The 15773-nt window shown below is 40.7% G+C and overlaps 3 protein-coding genes across 5 annotated transcripts; 1 reads left to right on the top strand and 2 right to left on the bottom strand.

Moving 5' to 3' along the window:
• Window positions 1-4278: 4278 nt before the first annotated feature.
• Window positions 4279-6710, bottom strand: LOC117591169 (very-long-chain 3-oxoacyl-CoA reductase). Its single transcript, XM_034284291.1, has 5 exons — window positions 6103-6710; window positions 5973-6019; window positions 5258-5333; window positions 4840-5180; window positions 4279-4771 (listed from the first exon to the last, which is right to left on the bottom strand). The coding sequence occupies exons 1-5, from the start codon at window positions 6260-6262 to the stop codon at window positions 4436-4438; spliced, it is 960 nt and encodes a 319-aa protein (XP_034140182.1). The 5' UTR covers window positions 6263-6710; the 3' UTR covers window positions 4279-4435.
• A 1064-nt stretch (window positions 6711-7774) lies between these two features.
• On the top strand, window positions 7775-10094 carry LOC117591168 (fibroblast growth factor receptor 3). Of its 3 annotated transcripts, none has more exons than XM_034284287.1 (7): window positions 7775-7941; window positions 8017-8267; window positions 8323-8406; window positions 8472-8918; window positions 8993-9170; window positions 9365-9501; window positions 9566-10093. In XM_034284287.1, the coding sequence occupies exons 2-7, from the start codon at window positions 8252-8254 to the stop codon at window positions 9706-9708; spliced, it is 1005 nt and encodes a 334-aa protein (XP_034140178.1). In that variant the 5' UTR covers window positions 7775-7941; window positions 8017-8251; the 3' UTR covers window positions 9709-10093. The 3 variants fall into 3 exon arrangements, with proteins under 3 accessions (XP_034140178.1, XP_034140179.1, XP_034140180.1); XM_034284288.1 differs by having other exon boundaries at window positions 7775-8119; window positions 8172-8267; XM_034284289.1 differs by having other exon boundaries at window positions 7775-8262; window positions 9566-10094.
• Window positions 10095-12290: 2196 nt separating this feature from the next.
• Window positions 12291-14108, bottom strand: LOC117591167 (bystin). The gene is made up of 5 exons (XM_034284286.1): window positions 13908-14108; window positions 13731-13848; window positions 12870-13662; window positions 12679-12798; window positions 12291-12611 (listed from the first exon to the last, which is right to left on the bottom strand). Exons 1-5 carry the CDS (start codon window positions 14034-14036, stop codon window positions 12461-12463), a joined length of 1311 nt encoding a protein of 436 aa, XP_034140177.1. The 5' UTR covers window positions 14037-14108; the 3' UTR covers window positions 12291-12460.
• Window positions 14109-15773: the final 1665 nt, after the last annotated feature.

Below are 15773 nucleotides of genomic sequence, written 5' to 3'. Positions count from 1 at the left end.
ACTTCAGTTCCTACTTCGCCTAAATATACCTAAACACGGCCACTTAATTGTATATACTGAAGCCTTCTCAACTATCTAAACTATCCTAAAAAACATAAACCACCGAAGGACGACGAGAAAATAAATAAATAAACAGCCCAATAAATAAATATGCGAGTAAATCACATATATGTTTTAAATAAATAAATAGTTTTAAATCGAAATAAATAAATAAACACTCCTCACACATATTCGCCTAAATAAATACGAAACTGAATAAATAAATAATTTCTCTACCAAAAAATTGCTATTTCGCTGACCTATGTATTTAATCCTACTTCTAAAATTGTCTATATCCAATGCTAGCGAGGATCTTCAGCCCGCGAGAATAAACTTTTTCTGGTTTTCTCCTTAATCGACCTTTTGACACAAAACACTAACGTAAACAAAGACAAATCTTCCTTTGCAGCTACACAATCTTTTGGGCGAGACGAGAGACAACTGCAATTCACGGTTGCAGTCGGTGAGTGAACCAGTCCTTTTCCCTCGCAATTAATTTCCGCTTCTTTTTTAAACACGGAGTGCCAACTCCTCTTACTCTTTCGTTTTCCTGGGCTCTCTCGAATCGGGCAACGATGCTGATGCCCTGTCGGCACCTCACGGACCACAACTCGAGAGACCCCGAACCTCTCCTTCGATTCGATCCGTGGGCCCCTAGAGTCGGACAACGTGGCTGTAGCCCATTTGGCTACACCAGGACCACAACTCGAGGTATTCACTCGTCAAATCTCTCCGAGGTCTCCACGAGTCGGACAACGTGGCTGCAGCCCATTTGGCTACACCAGGACCACAACTCTGGAGACCCCTGCTGAACTCTCCTCCTCAACGGCTACTATGGCTGGGGTCTATTCCCGGCTCACGGACCAGCTGAGTGCTTACTCTCTCCGGCTCACTCTCAGACAGGGTATCTTGGACCCCCCGTCTAAAACCGATGCCTTTCGTTTCAAATTGGGCGCCATTTGTTATGGCGCAACTCGTTTTTAATTTGGGCGCCATTTGTTATGATCCGCCTTTTTGCCGCCCTGGTCTATCGTTCCCGGCTAGCTCTCGGGGAAGTCATGGGTGTTTTCGACCCGATAGCCAGGGGACGGATTTAAAAAAAAAAAACCTACTTTCTCGCGTGTAACGGACAGATCTAATTTTTCTTACACGCGTCTACGTTGGCACTCTCCTCGGCGGGGTCAGTCGGTGTTTCTTTGATCATTGCGAGTCCCTCCCATCCATGAGCGTTCAAAATGTTGCACGCTCCGCTAATAATTTGTAGACCAAGGTGAGAAGGCTGGAGAGAGCAGGGTGGGAATCTAGTAAGCTCTACTCCATTTTCATTTTCTTTTCAGGTTTTCAAACATTCTTCAACATTTTTTTATTTTTAATTTTATAACTACTTAATTCCTAAAACATTTGTATCCCTTGACTGACATTCACCTTGCATAAATAATTACTAACATTCAAAAAAATACACAGACTCTATTTTTCTTTTGCCCGAGGTGGCATCCCCAAATTTTATGTAAACAAAGCTGAAAGTGGTATGCAAATTTAAATGATTAACTCACTGCAAGCACGTGGGGAAAATAACCTCTACGCCAGGTAAGTATTGGAGCAAAGCTGTAACAAGTTACATATTACGACGTGGCGATTTCCCCCTTGTAAAGGCGGGTGGCCAAATAATTCCCCTCTGCCTAAGGGTAGAGCGGTAACTTAAAACCTCAAAAAAAAAAAAAAATAAAATAAATGATTAACTTAAACTAAAAAGAGCTCTTGTTAGTAGTTATTGCATGATATGTATAAGTTGGGAAAAGGGGGTGGTATTCGGGGGGAAAAAATAGACTCCGCTTACATGGATTAATTAAACGGACCTAAACGAAAACCTATTCTAACATATTTTTGGTTGTTGTTCTTTTTTTGTATTTTATTTTATTTTATTTTTTTGTGACGACTTGGGTTTTGAACTATCAAGTCCAAATCAAACAAAATTACAGGTGCTAAGTGTGAATTGATTAAGTGTTCCGGGAATGAATATACCAAGTGCGAATAAGGTTGTAGTGGGTATGAGTGGGTATGATGTATGGGCGATGGGGCTTATTTTCTGTGTATCATTTTAATAATAGGGTTAATATGGGTGACTATCTCTATGTGAATACGTGCGGGCTTTTAGTGGGAGTGCTGTGTGTGTGATGAGTGTGATGTGTGTGGGATGTGTGTGTGATGAGTGTGATGTATGGTGCGCTGTGCCGCTGCGGTGTGCGGGGCGCCGGTGCGTTGTGCGGTGCGCCGGTGCGGTGTGCGGTGTGTTCCCTTAGATTGGGCAGAGACGAGGAGGGCTCCACGAGGCCGGCACGGTCGGAACCGCGACTGGGACGACAGCCGAGAGACGCACAACAGGCGACGACGGCAGAAGAGGAAGGTCGCGGCAGCAGCGGAGCGAAGTGCTAAAAGCCAAAGCAAAACAATCGAAAACCCGTGACTAAAATTAAAAGAGGAAAAAAAAAAGAAAATGAAATCTAACGGGACCGACCTCTTGGAATTCTTCCCGGAAACTGACCTTCTCAATATAACCTTCACGGCCACGTTCCCTTCTATCCTTCTTGTCACCTTGCAACCCTTTTTCAGCCTCCTCGGATCCACAGCAGAGGCCGCTGTCTGGTCTTCTTCTCCAGCCCTGTCGGTTATCGGCTACCTCAGAAAGCCGTCCATAACAAGAGTTCTGCAAAATAAGTGAGAGTGAAACGAAACTATCGTGTGATGGATTAACCCTAACAATATAGTAAAAAGCCAAAATACTGATCAATGCGGCTATCATCCCTGTTATGATTTCATTAAAAAAAAAAACAGAATAACGACTACTTTCAAGTAGTAGCTTACTGATAAATCAAATCTTAAAACAATATCCCATGTCATCATAGAGTTAATCCATCACACCATAGTTTCGTTTCACTCACACTTATTGCGCAGAACGCTTCCACTTGCACTCACAAGCAGCATAAATAAGTGACAAACGGTACCGACGAGACCTCCTTACATAATTGCTTTATGGACGCGACCCGAAGAGAGGGAACGCGACAGCTCTCACCAAGTGGCAGCACTCAAATTGATTGAAAAACCATCAATGCCACTATCGAACTCATAGATGCCGGTGTAAGGGATATCGATCTTTCGACAGCCCTTCTATTAGAATTATTTCTTTCTAATTTACGAACTTTCTTGCGATGAGAGATACTTCAGACAAAATGATGTCTTCCAAAACAAGGAGACATCACGCCAAAACAATTGTTTCTGAAACGTGGAACATTCGATCATTTCTGCTCCCAGCTCAACTGGAAAGCCGACTGGTCGCCAATATTTCACATGTTTTGACTGCAGACGTTACCCATAAGGCTGTCTCTATTTTTGCAGCTAGTTGGCTAGGCGCTAGCCAAGTCATAACAAGTCATAGCCAAGCACAATAATACAGTTTTTATACCCGGTACTCGAAGAGTAAATAGGGTATATTGTATTTGAGCACAAAGTGAATGTATGTAACACACAGAAGGAAGCGTTTCCGACCCCATAAAGTATATATATTCTTGATCAACTTCAATAGCCGAGTCGATTGAGCCATCACACCCTGTCCCGCAGCTTTTGTTGTTATTTTTTCACATTCTCTCATTTACACTCTGTTTCTGCTTCACTCGGCCTCTGCCGTCCCTCTGCCGACTTTTTGTTTTTTTTTTTTGTGTGCGGGCGCTGCCTCTGCCGGCGAGTCTGCAGTGTTGGTGTAAGAAGTGTTGTAGATGTAGATGACAGATGAAGAAAAAATTTACAAATGTACAAATTTGAAAAATAACTGCTTGGGTACAGATGTAGTACTGAGTGCCGGGTATAAAAGTTGTGACGCGTAAGAAGCTTCTCTAAGAAGGTCCCTTCTCGTTTTTTTGTGTACGGGCGCTGCCTCTGCCTCTGCCGCGAGTCTGCAGTGTGTGGGTCAAGGGAAGGGCGGCGAGCTAAAGGAGCATGTTGGTGTGAGAAGTGTTGTAGATGTAGATGACAGACGAAGAAACAATTTAAAATTTGACAAAACACCGCTAAGGTGCAGAAGTAGTACTGAGTGCCGGGTATAAAAGTTGTGACGCGTAAGAAGCGTCTCACACGTCGCTTCTCGTTTGTACAGTATTTATTATTTCGTTTTATGATTGGCCATTGTATTTAACTGCAGAAACTAGTCAAACACGCCTGAATTTGGAAACATTTTTTGTATTTGAATTTGATGTTTGGAAATTAATGTATGTATGTAAATATGTATGTATGACACTTGATTAAATATTATCTAGTCAAAATTCGTTCGCTATGGCTACCGACCACCTCAAATGCATCCTTCCATCATTAGGTGCCAGCACTGCAGGCAAGAGCGTCATATGGTCTACTGATTCTTGGCGAGGCGACGAAGTGCGCGATTACGAGTGCCCAAAATATTCTTTAGAACCAAACTGCGGGCGAACTGATCTCCGAAGACAGCTTCTGTGAAGTGGATAACCAACTGGAGAAGAGCATGGGGTAAATATCCAGCGGTCTGTTTTGCAATACCGAGAGTTGAGAGTGCCGACTTCACATAGGTTTCAGGTGACGGCGCAAACACGCTGGGCTTACGAATTTTGGACATATTAGTGGCCACGAAGCCCGGCTGGACACTCTGTATGAGAATGCCTTGCTCCTTGTACTCCGTCTGCAGATCATCGCTAAACTTGTTGACAAAAGCCTTGCGAAAGGATGAGATAAGGTAAGGTACGGGAATAAGGGCTTTGTTCTTCATCACCGTGCACTAACCTTGGTAGCACTGTAAACACTCAGCAGGGGATTCGGAATAACGCCGGCAGTGGACGAAATGTTTATGATGACTCCCTTACGCTTGGTAATCATTCCAGCCAAGAACAATGCGCTCATATGAGTTACCGAGTGTACGTTAGCAGCCACAATATTGTTCAAAAACATCGGATCCGCATTGTAGCAGTCCAAAAAGTATTCGGGATGACTGTAGCTGATTCCTACATTGTTCACCAGCACTCCGACGTCCAGGCCGGTGGTTTTCGCGCGTATCTTCTTATATATCTCAGCACCGCCCGTGAAGTCCACATCAATGACACGCACATCCACTCCAAATTCATCGCCTGAAAGTATGCCACAACCAGAGATTAGCTTATAACTATGAATGTATAGTGTAAAGGAACTCTTAAGCTACGTTCACCTATTTCCTTGGCAACGTCGTTCAATTTACTCAAGGATCGACTGATTAGCACCAGTTTAAGTCCCTTGCGAGCAAGCTGAAAATAACAAAAAATAGTTTTTAAATATCCTATAAACGCTTGATGTTTTCTGGAAACGTAGGCTATTGGTTCAGAACCATAAATTCCCCCAGAAATTTCAGTCGGATATGAAGAGGAAAAACTATTGTTCTTGCGAAGAAATTTGAAGTGAACATTGAACAATTTTCTGCCTCTGTAGTCAAGACGGTGTTCCAAGACAGCGTTAACCAGGTAAAGCCCAAAGGGGAATACGTGCGCGAAAGTCACTATGTATTCGTCTGGTCGATCGTTTAAAGTGGGTAATAAATACAGATGGGAGCCGCCCTATTTAAAAAAAAAAATGAGCCGCGACCGCACTTGACCAGAATAAACAAAAATGACTGTGCGGAGAGGAGGCAGCAAATGTAGCGAACTGTTGTTAAGTCAATACAATTAGGGAACTCTGGACGGAAGGGCTGAGTGGCTGGTGTGACTGAAGATCAATTCTAAAGTGTAGATTCACTCAGGCCACTGCATTTTCGCAAGCAATGTCCAAGTCATTCCCGCTTAATGGCAATACTATGATTGCATTTTTGCGCGCTTCCCAATTGTCAAGTCATAGTTGAATGGACTTTGATTGGGGCCAGTGAGTTGTACTATCCATGACAGTTTACATACCTCCTTGGCGTAGGCTTTGCCAATTCCATCGGTAGACCCGGTAACAACTGAAATTTATGGAAATTAGTTTAGGTTATATTCCTTATCAGCGGTCGCCAAGCTCATTATCGAACGCAACATTTTCACTCACCTGCCCATTCGCCCATTTTGGAGAGGTTTACGGTGGATCCAAAGACCTTCGGTCCCACCACGTTAGAATATATCCATGGCAAGACCTTGCGGAAGAACTGAAAGCCGACAATGCCGATGGCCAAGCCACCAAGCATGCTCAGTACATGTGAATTCTCCATTTTCTTAATCTTTCCTTTAATCTCTTGGGACACAATACCCGAAACTCAACTCGAAATGTCTGATGCCGTCTGGTTTCTGATTTTTCGATTTCTATTTTCTGTTCGTCGAACTGCAACGTCAAAATTCTTACGCTGCTACCGCAACCTCTGCTTCTAGAACCTTTGCACATACATACATACATGCAAATGTACAAACATATGTCTGTACGTGTGTCTATCTCTCGCCGATGGCTCGTTGGTGTCGCAGTACCGCACTCCCTTTTTGCTGCCTGTCTGGCTTCACCACGTAGAATTCAAATTTTTTATTTTCAGGCTAGGTTTTTCTGATTAATATTCAAATCATTTTGTTGACGTTGACCCAAACAGAAAAATAAACAGAAAAGAAATGAAAAAGTGATTCAATGAAAATTGTAAGCGGCACGAAAACGAATGAACGGTTCTTCCTCTGTGACCCTATCGATGTCGGCTGTGTGTGTGCGCATGTGTCTATGTGTAACGTCGCGCGACTTATGCATGTCAGTATGTACATATGTGGCCCGTGCTCTCAGTCCTCCCCATCGCACCACCGCTGAATAGATAAGGGCGGCACATGTGCGAATCGTGCAGTCAAAAATTGTTCACCTAAGCTGATTTGACTTATTGCAATCTTTTTTCGTCGTTAAAAAAGCTATTAAATCTGTAGAAGTCAGGGTATTTCTTCGCATATGATAACTAAAATTACGAGAACAATGGTGGTCGCTTTTGCTATTTATACTGTCCCTGTTAATATCTCAATAAGTAAATGGATTACTAAACAGGGAGAATGCTAGGAACTGAAACCCAGCCCGTTGTGTGGGAATACTTCAGAAAGCTACTGTGCTGCTCTCCCATTTATTTAATTCACGCTCACCAACACACCCATAACAGCACATGCGCAGGAAGAGCATGCTCTCGATAAGCTAAACATTGAAATTAGTTTCAGAAACATGAAAATACGCCTAAATTTCGTTCAATTTATAACATGGATTTTACAGGTTTGGGTGCATTGATGTTCTTTACGTACTTTGACCGCGAAAACAAAAACTCCATATAGATATCTCTGTGAGGACATCTTATCTGTCGGCTTATCGATACATATCGCTTTTTAAACTGATGCTCAAATAATTATTTTTGAATTAACTGTTAAACATGTAAACAACTTATTACTGATGTTAACTTGCATCTTATCTTGAAAAAATGGAAATATAAAAAACTATAGTACCGCAGGATTTATGGGAGGGAGAAGAAAGTTCACGTTCCCGACCTGCGTATAACCCGCCTTGAGTTTAGGTTTGCTGAATCTTGAATAAGTACATATGTACATATAAGTACTATATATATATGACAGAAGATTTACTTCTGACTATGTTTTGAATACAAATACAAATTCACGAATAGGTTATACTTATACTAGATCATTTTGGATCAAATCTTTGTATTGTACGAATGTATGTATTTAAGAAGGTTTTTTGTCGTATATGAACATACATACGTAGGTTTCTGTTAATGTCGATGGAGTATGTGTACCGAAAGAGCAAAATGCTGCGGATGCTGTCCATGCGCAGAGCCTGCCCTGACCTACATTCCAATTTATTGGTCATCTAAGGCAGCCACAGCCAAAGGCGCTTGCGAAAAAATAAATACACACGCAACTTAAGAAGGTTAATAATCATTTACTAGCCTGTATTTTTATACAAATAAATTAAAAATTAATGAAAAACTGTATACTGCTCAAGAAAATTTAGCAAAATCGACGTACACGTAACATCTGCTGCGCAATGCCTTAACTTAATGCTTAATCGATAAACATCAAGCAAGAAACGGAACCGAAACAAATTGGTAAGTAAATTTTGCACTGTCTCTGCCGTGACGTGACTGTGCTGACGCATAGATAACGATGAAGCTGTCCGGACTGGCACTAACGGATGCAGTTGGTTCAAAATAGAATCGGTTACAGTCAAGAAAATTCGTATGTGCATATCGTGCGGTGAGTGGAGGAAGCGTTACGTTTGAGTGAAATTGTCATATGGCCCTCTTTGCAGTGATGAGATCTAGATTATTTTGGATATTTGCAATTATATACTCATCACTACATAACATTGGGTCGGGATCTACTTCGACTACATGTAAGTGATGACCTGAGCGTACTTAATTGTACCTTTTGTTAAATTCTTTATATGATTAAATGTAGTGAAGCGTCCCAGAGCTGGGGATCCCTTCGACACCTTCCCGAAGAACTTCTGGCAGGAGTTCTCGTCGCCGTTTACAGACACGCCGGAAGATGAGGAGCTGGAGGTCACCGAGACTACCACGCACGAGCCGTTCCCTTTCTTTGCTGATCCCTATACGACGGTTAATATAAGCACCCAGCTCTCCTCGAACGTGTATCTGCACTGCCGCGTCAACGACCTACAGGGCAAGACGGTGTCATGGATGCGGCGTAGAGGCGAGGACCTCACCCTGATAACTTTCGGCCAGCACACATATAGCGGCGACTCTCGCTACTCGCTCGAGTTTGAGGATCCCAACGACTGGAAGCTTCTCATCCAGTTTGCCAATGAGCGCGATGAGGGTCCCTACGAGTGTCAGGTCTCGTCGCATCCTCCCTTGGTGCTCCTCGTATATCTAACTATAATTGGTAAGCAACTTCCGGGCCAAAGCTCTTCGGAGTACTAGATAACTCTCTCTACAAACTTCTTAACTCATTTGCAGTTCCTCATGTGGAAATTCTGGACGAGAGAGGATCGGCCACACCGGAGAAGTACTACAAGGCAGGCAGCACCATCGAGCTGCAGTGTGTCATCTCCAAAATTCCACATCCATCTTCCTACATCACCTGGCGACACGGACCCCGTCTGCTCAACTATGACACCAGTCGGGGTGGCATCAGGTACTACTTAAGAGTTTAGTAGTTCATCTGGTAAACTGTGTTCTTACTTTTGCGTCAACCATTGCACTAGAGGTTTCTACTGTATTACACATGATTATGAACATACAGTGCTATAGCTGCTCATACATACATATTTAAATACATGCATACATATGTATACAAATGAACACGGATCCTTCACATTGTTTTTACAGTGTAAAAACGGATATGCTGCCTGGACGTGCTCTGAGTCGCCTATACATTGCCAATGCGAATCGACAAGATACCGGGAACTACACCTGTATGCTGGGCAACGAAATTACGGAGACGGTTGTAGTACATGTGCTTAATGGTAAGTCGCGTTCCGGAATAGTGTGAGAGCATATTTCAATATATTATTTATATCTGCAATGCAGGTGAGGAGCCAGCCGCAATGCAGCACGCGAACGGGACGCGATACAGTGCCAAGCCCACGACTATGGTTGTGTTTTTTCTATTGTACGTATACGCGTGTGTTTATGGGAGGGCGGTGGCCATAGGTCACCCGTTGGGGCGATGACGATATAGTGGGATCTGTAAGGTAAAAGCAGAGGAAAATGCATACACCAGAAAATCTTGTCCAGAATTGCATTTTGACTTACTCTAATCACGGGTTGTTTAATATTCGATACATAGAATAAACTGAATACATAGTAGACCTAAGTCGCAAATCGGAAAACGAATGATAAACATACAAACAAACAATGTGAGAACTAGTATGTATGTATGAATTTACATAAATTATACTATAAGGGCGTACGCGAACACATACATTGTATATTGTATGTAGAACATGAAATGGATTTTGAACATTTTAAAGCATAATCGTCAAACTGTCATAATCGAATCGTACTACAAAGGCCGTGTTTATGTTGGCTACATATTAATCATATTAATATATATGTACATATGTACATGTGTATGTATGTATGTACATACATATATATGTCGACAGAATCCAGACAAGCATTTTCACTTTTAATTAATTACCCTTCAAGAGGCTGTCCCATTATGCTTCTAATACGGTTCTAGTCCAAGCCCTTGGGAACCATGGTTTAAGCTTCATGAAATCAAACAGCATATCAGTTGGGATCATTTTAATCATAGTTAGTACACTGTGCTGCAGCCGTTTCTAACTTTACACGAAACGAAAATTCGGTTGCAGACCTGTTTAAGTAGCTCTCGTCTTTTGATATTGGAATATTCTGCAATAATCGTTTTTAAAAATTCGAATAACATGATAGAGGACTTCGGACGCTTCCTGAAATCAATGAAAATTGTGGAGTTTTATGTTTACAGCATTGACAATCTGTTTTTTTTTTCAAATATTGTATTAAATATTTTAAAGGCAGATCATCAAATAGAATGCAACTCTCGCAAAACTTCGATTTATCATTGAGTAAAAGACACAGAGATCTTGAAACCATCTCAGAAATATGATAGGTTCTTGAAATGTCTTCAACGAAAAAAGGAAAAAAAAAACGTTTCCCATCTAAAAAGTATACAAAACAGATTAAGAAAATGTTTTCCTTAAAGGATATACTCTGTGACCCATATTTATGAGGATAGGAGAAACACGATGCAGAGAAAGAGAGCGAGATAAAATTAAAATACACATACATAGTTTTTGAGTATTAACCAGGTATTATAATTAAGAAAGTCAGCATGGATTGTTTTTTTTCGTGTTAAACAGATTGAAAAGTTTGGATTTTTCGGCACTGTAATCAATAGATGTCTGCTTTTTCAATGAATAGTACGGGCTTTTCGGTTTTCGATCTCTAATTTAGTTGCTATTTTCATGTGCTGGACGAACCAATCGATAACTGAGCTGCAGAGCAGTAATTCTAGCTGAAATGTTTAAATATGGGTGTTTATGTACCTGCGTGACATTAACCTCGATCGTATGTTCATTTTTTCGTCGAGAACATTCAAATAAAGTTAGCACAGAATTGAAGGTGTGTCGATCGATAAAAGTTGTTACAAAAATCAACAAAGAAGCTTAGGAAATGTTTAACGTTAACAAAACTGTATCATTCAAAATGGATACATATCGTTTAATTATTGTTAATTCGGTTGCGGAACCAATGACCATTTGGACACAAAAAAAAGAAAAATAATATGTATGTATGTAACTGTATAATTATGTATATTTGAGTCTTTTAAATGAAGGATGGATTAAAATTCTCACAAAACTCCGACCAATGGGTAGAATGTTAAATTTTTGTTTTATTAAAAACGGTCCCATAATAAACAAACCCAAAAATAATACATATACATACATATAACAGAGTAAAATAAATAAAACAAGATCAAGGAAAAGACGAAAGAATGAATATTTTCAGCTTTGCTTTCAGTTTAGGGTTATGGTTAGGAAAATATGATTTTCAATCATACATGCATAGAAGTAATCACTGCATTTGTTCAAGTGTACCTTCTCTATTTGTTGAGTTAGCTTTCACAAATCCACACCTTTCTTAATATGAACTATTAAAATATTCAAAATGTCCATGAGAATTTAAAGTTCCATTCTCTTAAGCTCCCAAGTCCTTGAAGATTTGAAGAGCTCATATTAGAATTGTTGATATATGTATTGTACATACACATGTACATCTTAACGTCTTTACAAGTGCATAGGGGAAGTCAATATTCATGTCAGAAAAAAAAATATATAAAGACTTATGAGCTTAAATGCCGACTGACTTGACTGACTAATTTCAATTGTCTTGTGTAGATACTATTGTAAATTAATCCATTTGATCCCAACTAAACCCAAACCCAGTCCAACCGTCGCCGCCAGTACACCGTTTCCATGATCCGTGTGCCCTTAAGTATCCAAATAATATATATTTAAAAGAAAAAATGTTGGAGTGAGATAACGAAACAATACTTAGAGACTAAAGAAAGTGAAGAGGCGAAATTTTTAGAAAGATTTTGGTTAAATAGTTATATTTATTAAATAATAACTTTAATATTTAATTATTACTAAACTACACAGATAATGTATAGTTTCGTCACCGGACCGCAAAAAAAACGAACAAAAAATATAAACAAATGCAAAATTGTAAAAAATAAATTTGTTTTTCATATTAAAAAAATTTAACATTCATTCAATATTGTTTTTATTATAGTAGAGCATTTCAACATCCACTGCATACGCATATATGTATGTATAAGTATTTACATAAACACGCATTATCGGAAACGAAACTCGATCGAACATCTTTATAAATAACCGCTAAGAGTCCATACCGTAAACTTAAATAACATGTTTTCTAGCCATCGTATCCAACATCAGCATCTGTGTATATATTGACGGGCTGAGCAGCCAGGACATTGTCGGTCTCCATCATTTCAACATCGCGGCAGGTGGCTGCCTGAAGTTCTCTTCTAGCATCGGGCGTTATCTTGGGATGAGTTTTTTTCCTGCAATCGGAAAATATAAAATAGTCATGCTGGTTCGAAAAAAGTGAAATGTTCTGAAATGACTGACTTTAAGAGTTGAAGTAGGGCATCCCTCTGCTCAGAAGATATATCGTTCTTGTAGCGCTGGGCAAATGTTAGCAGACTTTGATGCCATAGCACTGGGAGCTCGCGCTTATCGTTTTCGAATCTATTTCAAAACGGGCAGAACGTAAATGATATATTTTATGTTGAAAAGTTATAAGTGGCCATTGAAATTACCTTAGGAAGTGAAATACAGCCGCATCGACCACTCGATAGGGTAGGGCGTAGCGCTTGTCGAGGAAGAAGCGTATGAATATGGAGTTGGCACCAGAGTAGCTCATTTCACAAATCTTCAGCAGGCAGGCGGACGAGTGAAGGACGGGTATGGAGTTGTGAGCCACAACGCTACCAAAGATGATGGCCTCGCGCAGAGTGCAATCGCCAGACTCCAGCAAGGGCAAAATGATGCCTTTCATGAACGCGGCCGGCTTGAACAGAGCCCGCTTGAGGGCATTGTAGAGGTGCATGTTCAGCTTCTTGTACTCGCAAAGATCATCGCGTACACGAGGCAACAGAACCAGGTTGTAGAAACGCTGGGCCATTGCTTGCGACAAGACAGAGCAAAAGATGCGAGTACCCTGGAACATGGCAGCTGCACTCCAGTTGTGTGGCTCCGTGATAAATAGGATCTGCTCCCAGTTTCTTAGCTTGGGGATGATTTTGAACGCTTTTGGAATTTTGCCACTGCGGTATCGTTTCAAGACGTCCCTGACACCCTCGTACATCTCCTTTACCTTGGGCTCAATCTCTTCGATTTTTAGCGAACCTGCGTCGGAGATTTTGTTGTGTATATCAGCTTCCTTTTCTTGGATTTTCTGCGCGATTATTTCGGACAGTTGGAGGTTGCGCCTAACATCCTTTGCCGGGTTCTGGAAGCGTTCAAATGCGGCAACATCGTCCTCATCCATATCCATATTGACCATGAGCTCGGCCTCGTTGACCTCCTCGTTTTCATTTTCTTGGCCATCATCTAAGCAGATACGAGACTATTCTGTTAGTATGTTTCGTTTAACATAAAACGTTTATCCTCAGACTTACTCAGACTGAAGTTTACTTTCTTAACAGTCACCAAGCTGGGAAAGTTCTCCTCGTTTAATTCCAACTGCTGTTTCTTAGCAGCCGCCAAAATCTTTTGGCTGCTCTTGGCATCTATGTTCTGCAATATGAGGGATTCGCTAGAATTCCTGAAGAATGGTACATAATTTAAAACCATACCGATGTGTCCTCGTCACGTAAATTGAACGTGCTTTTGGTTTTTGCCTTCGCAACCTTTCCTTCGATTATCTGTTTTTCCAAGCTCACATTTTTAATTATGGCCACATTGGCCTTCTTCGGCTTGCCCATTTTGCACAAATTTGGATAACAATATAGAAATGACAATACACGTGCTGCTAACCATTGAAAACAACAACAAAAGTTTGGTATGGAGAGTGACCACGAAATAATCGATAAAATATACCGTCAAAGCCTCGAAAATATACTCTTTTATTTTCAAAATAAGAGCCTAGTACTCAGATCGAAAAAAGGGGACGCTAGAAAAATCAGGGATGATATTCGTATGGAACCGATAAGGAATGTTGTCCCAGGCAGTACCACTAACCAAATAGTATAGACGGACAGACAGACATGGCTCAATCGACTGTGCTATTGATGCTGATCAAATATATATATACGTTCTGGGGTCGGAAACGTTTCCTTTTTTGCGTTACATTTATTCACTTTGTGCACAAATACAATATACACTATTTAATCTTCGAGTACCGGGTATAAAAAACTGAGCCAACTATTTTTGGTTCGACTTTTTGTTTCTTACGTTGACAAAATCCACAGATTCTTATCGATATATCGATACGAAGTGCGTGTGTGGACTGAGGCACTAACCAAATAGTATGGTAGATTGTCAATTTAAAGGAAGCGAAACGTCACCGCAGAATGAGCGTCGCGAAGTCCCAGGCCTCTACCAACGTCGCAGCTACAAGTATTAGTGCGTGTAGAACACGCAGCTAGAAGTCCCAGCTACATTTCTATAAGTGCGTGTAGAGCACGCAGCCAGGAGTCCCAGCTACATTTGTATAAGTGCGTGTAGCCAATGATTTTTTAGCGCTCCAAACCGGTTCTGTCCTGATTCACACGGACACTGCAAGTTATGTATGTGTTGGTGCGCTGACTTTCTGAACTGTGATGGAACGAAAATTTGTTTTGATGATTTGATTTTGTTTTCGGGACTTGTCGTATGAACCTGACCTACCGCAACATGTGCAGAATGAGGGGTGGGGATTGGTGGCCGGACCTTTGCGGGTTGGAAAAAATAAATATACCAATAAAAGTTGTTATTGTATTTGAATGCTGTAATTGTTTATATGCAGATTTTATACTGCTTTATTCAAAATTGTATGCATATTATGGAAGCGCCGTCGCTTCTCGACTTCGTTGCTGCCGTCTTATCAACATTGTTACCAAATCCATCTTTTACAGACAAATCTTTTCAGATAAATATAAAAACATATATATGTACATAAGCATATGTAAACACATATGTATATATATGTACATACATCTTTCCAATTTCTGTTCTCGTCGTCGGTTATGTTCTCGACTTCATGTGCGCTTTAATTATTAGCGCTTGAAACCGTTTGCATTTTTTTTTTGTTCTGAGCTCACATACCCTTCAAAACTAAAACCCTCAAGACTTTATGAAGAAGCTTGCCCCTCATTATCAAAATAAATTTATTTTGTGTGACCTTTATATGCTTTATATAATTTAGGATGAAATGAGTAACGGATATAAACATCTGAATATGTATAGAAATAATGAATGCAAATATTTTCCATTAGAGTATTCAGAGTCACGGTGTAAACAAGCATGGAGTTTTGACGGAACGGGACATGGAGACATTATTGCTGGCAAGGCGGCTGCCTTGCACATGTACACACACATTAACCCTTGCACATATTCCTTCGACTCCCATCGGCAAATCGAGATTTGGACAACTAACTCAAATTTGATGCCCAAGCATGGCGCTAAAATCTGCATAGACCCACCGCGTAGCTATTTTTTTTATCTGTGTACATAATTTAAAT

The sequence above is a fragment of the Drosophila guanche genome, unplaced genomic scaffold (assembly GCF_900245975.1).
Source record: "Drosophila guanche unplaced genomic scaffold, DGUA_6, whole genome shotgun sequence".
In the NCBI taxonomy this organism is placed as follows: Eukaryota; Metazoa; Arthropoda; class Insecta; order Diptera; family Drosophilidae; genus Drosophila; species Drosophila guanche.
The sequence above is the reverse complement of the archived record's forward strand: the minus strand, read 5'-3'. Positions and strand labels throughout refer to the sequence as shown.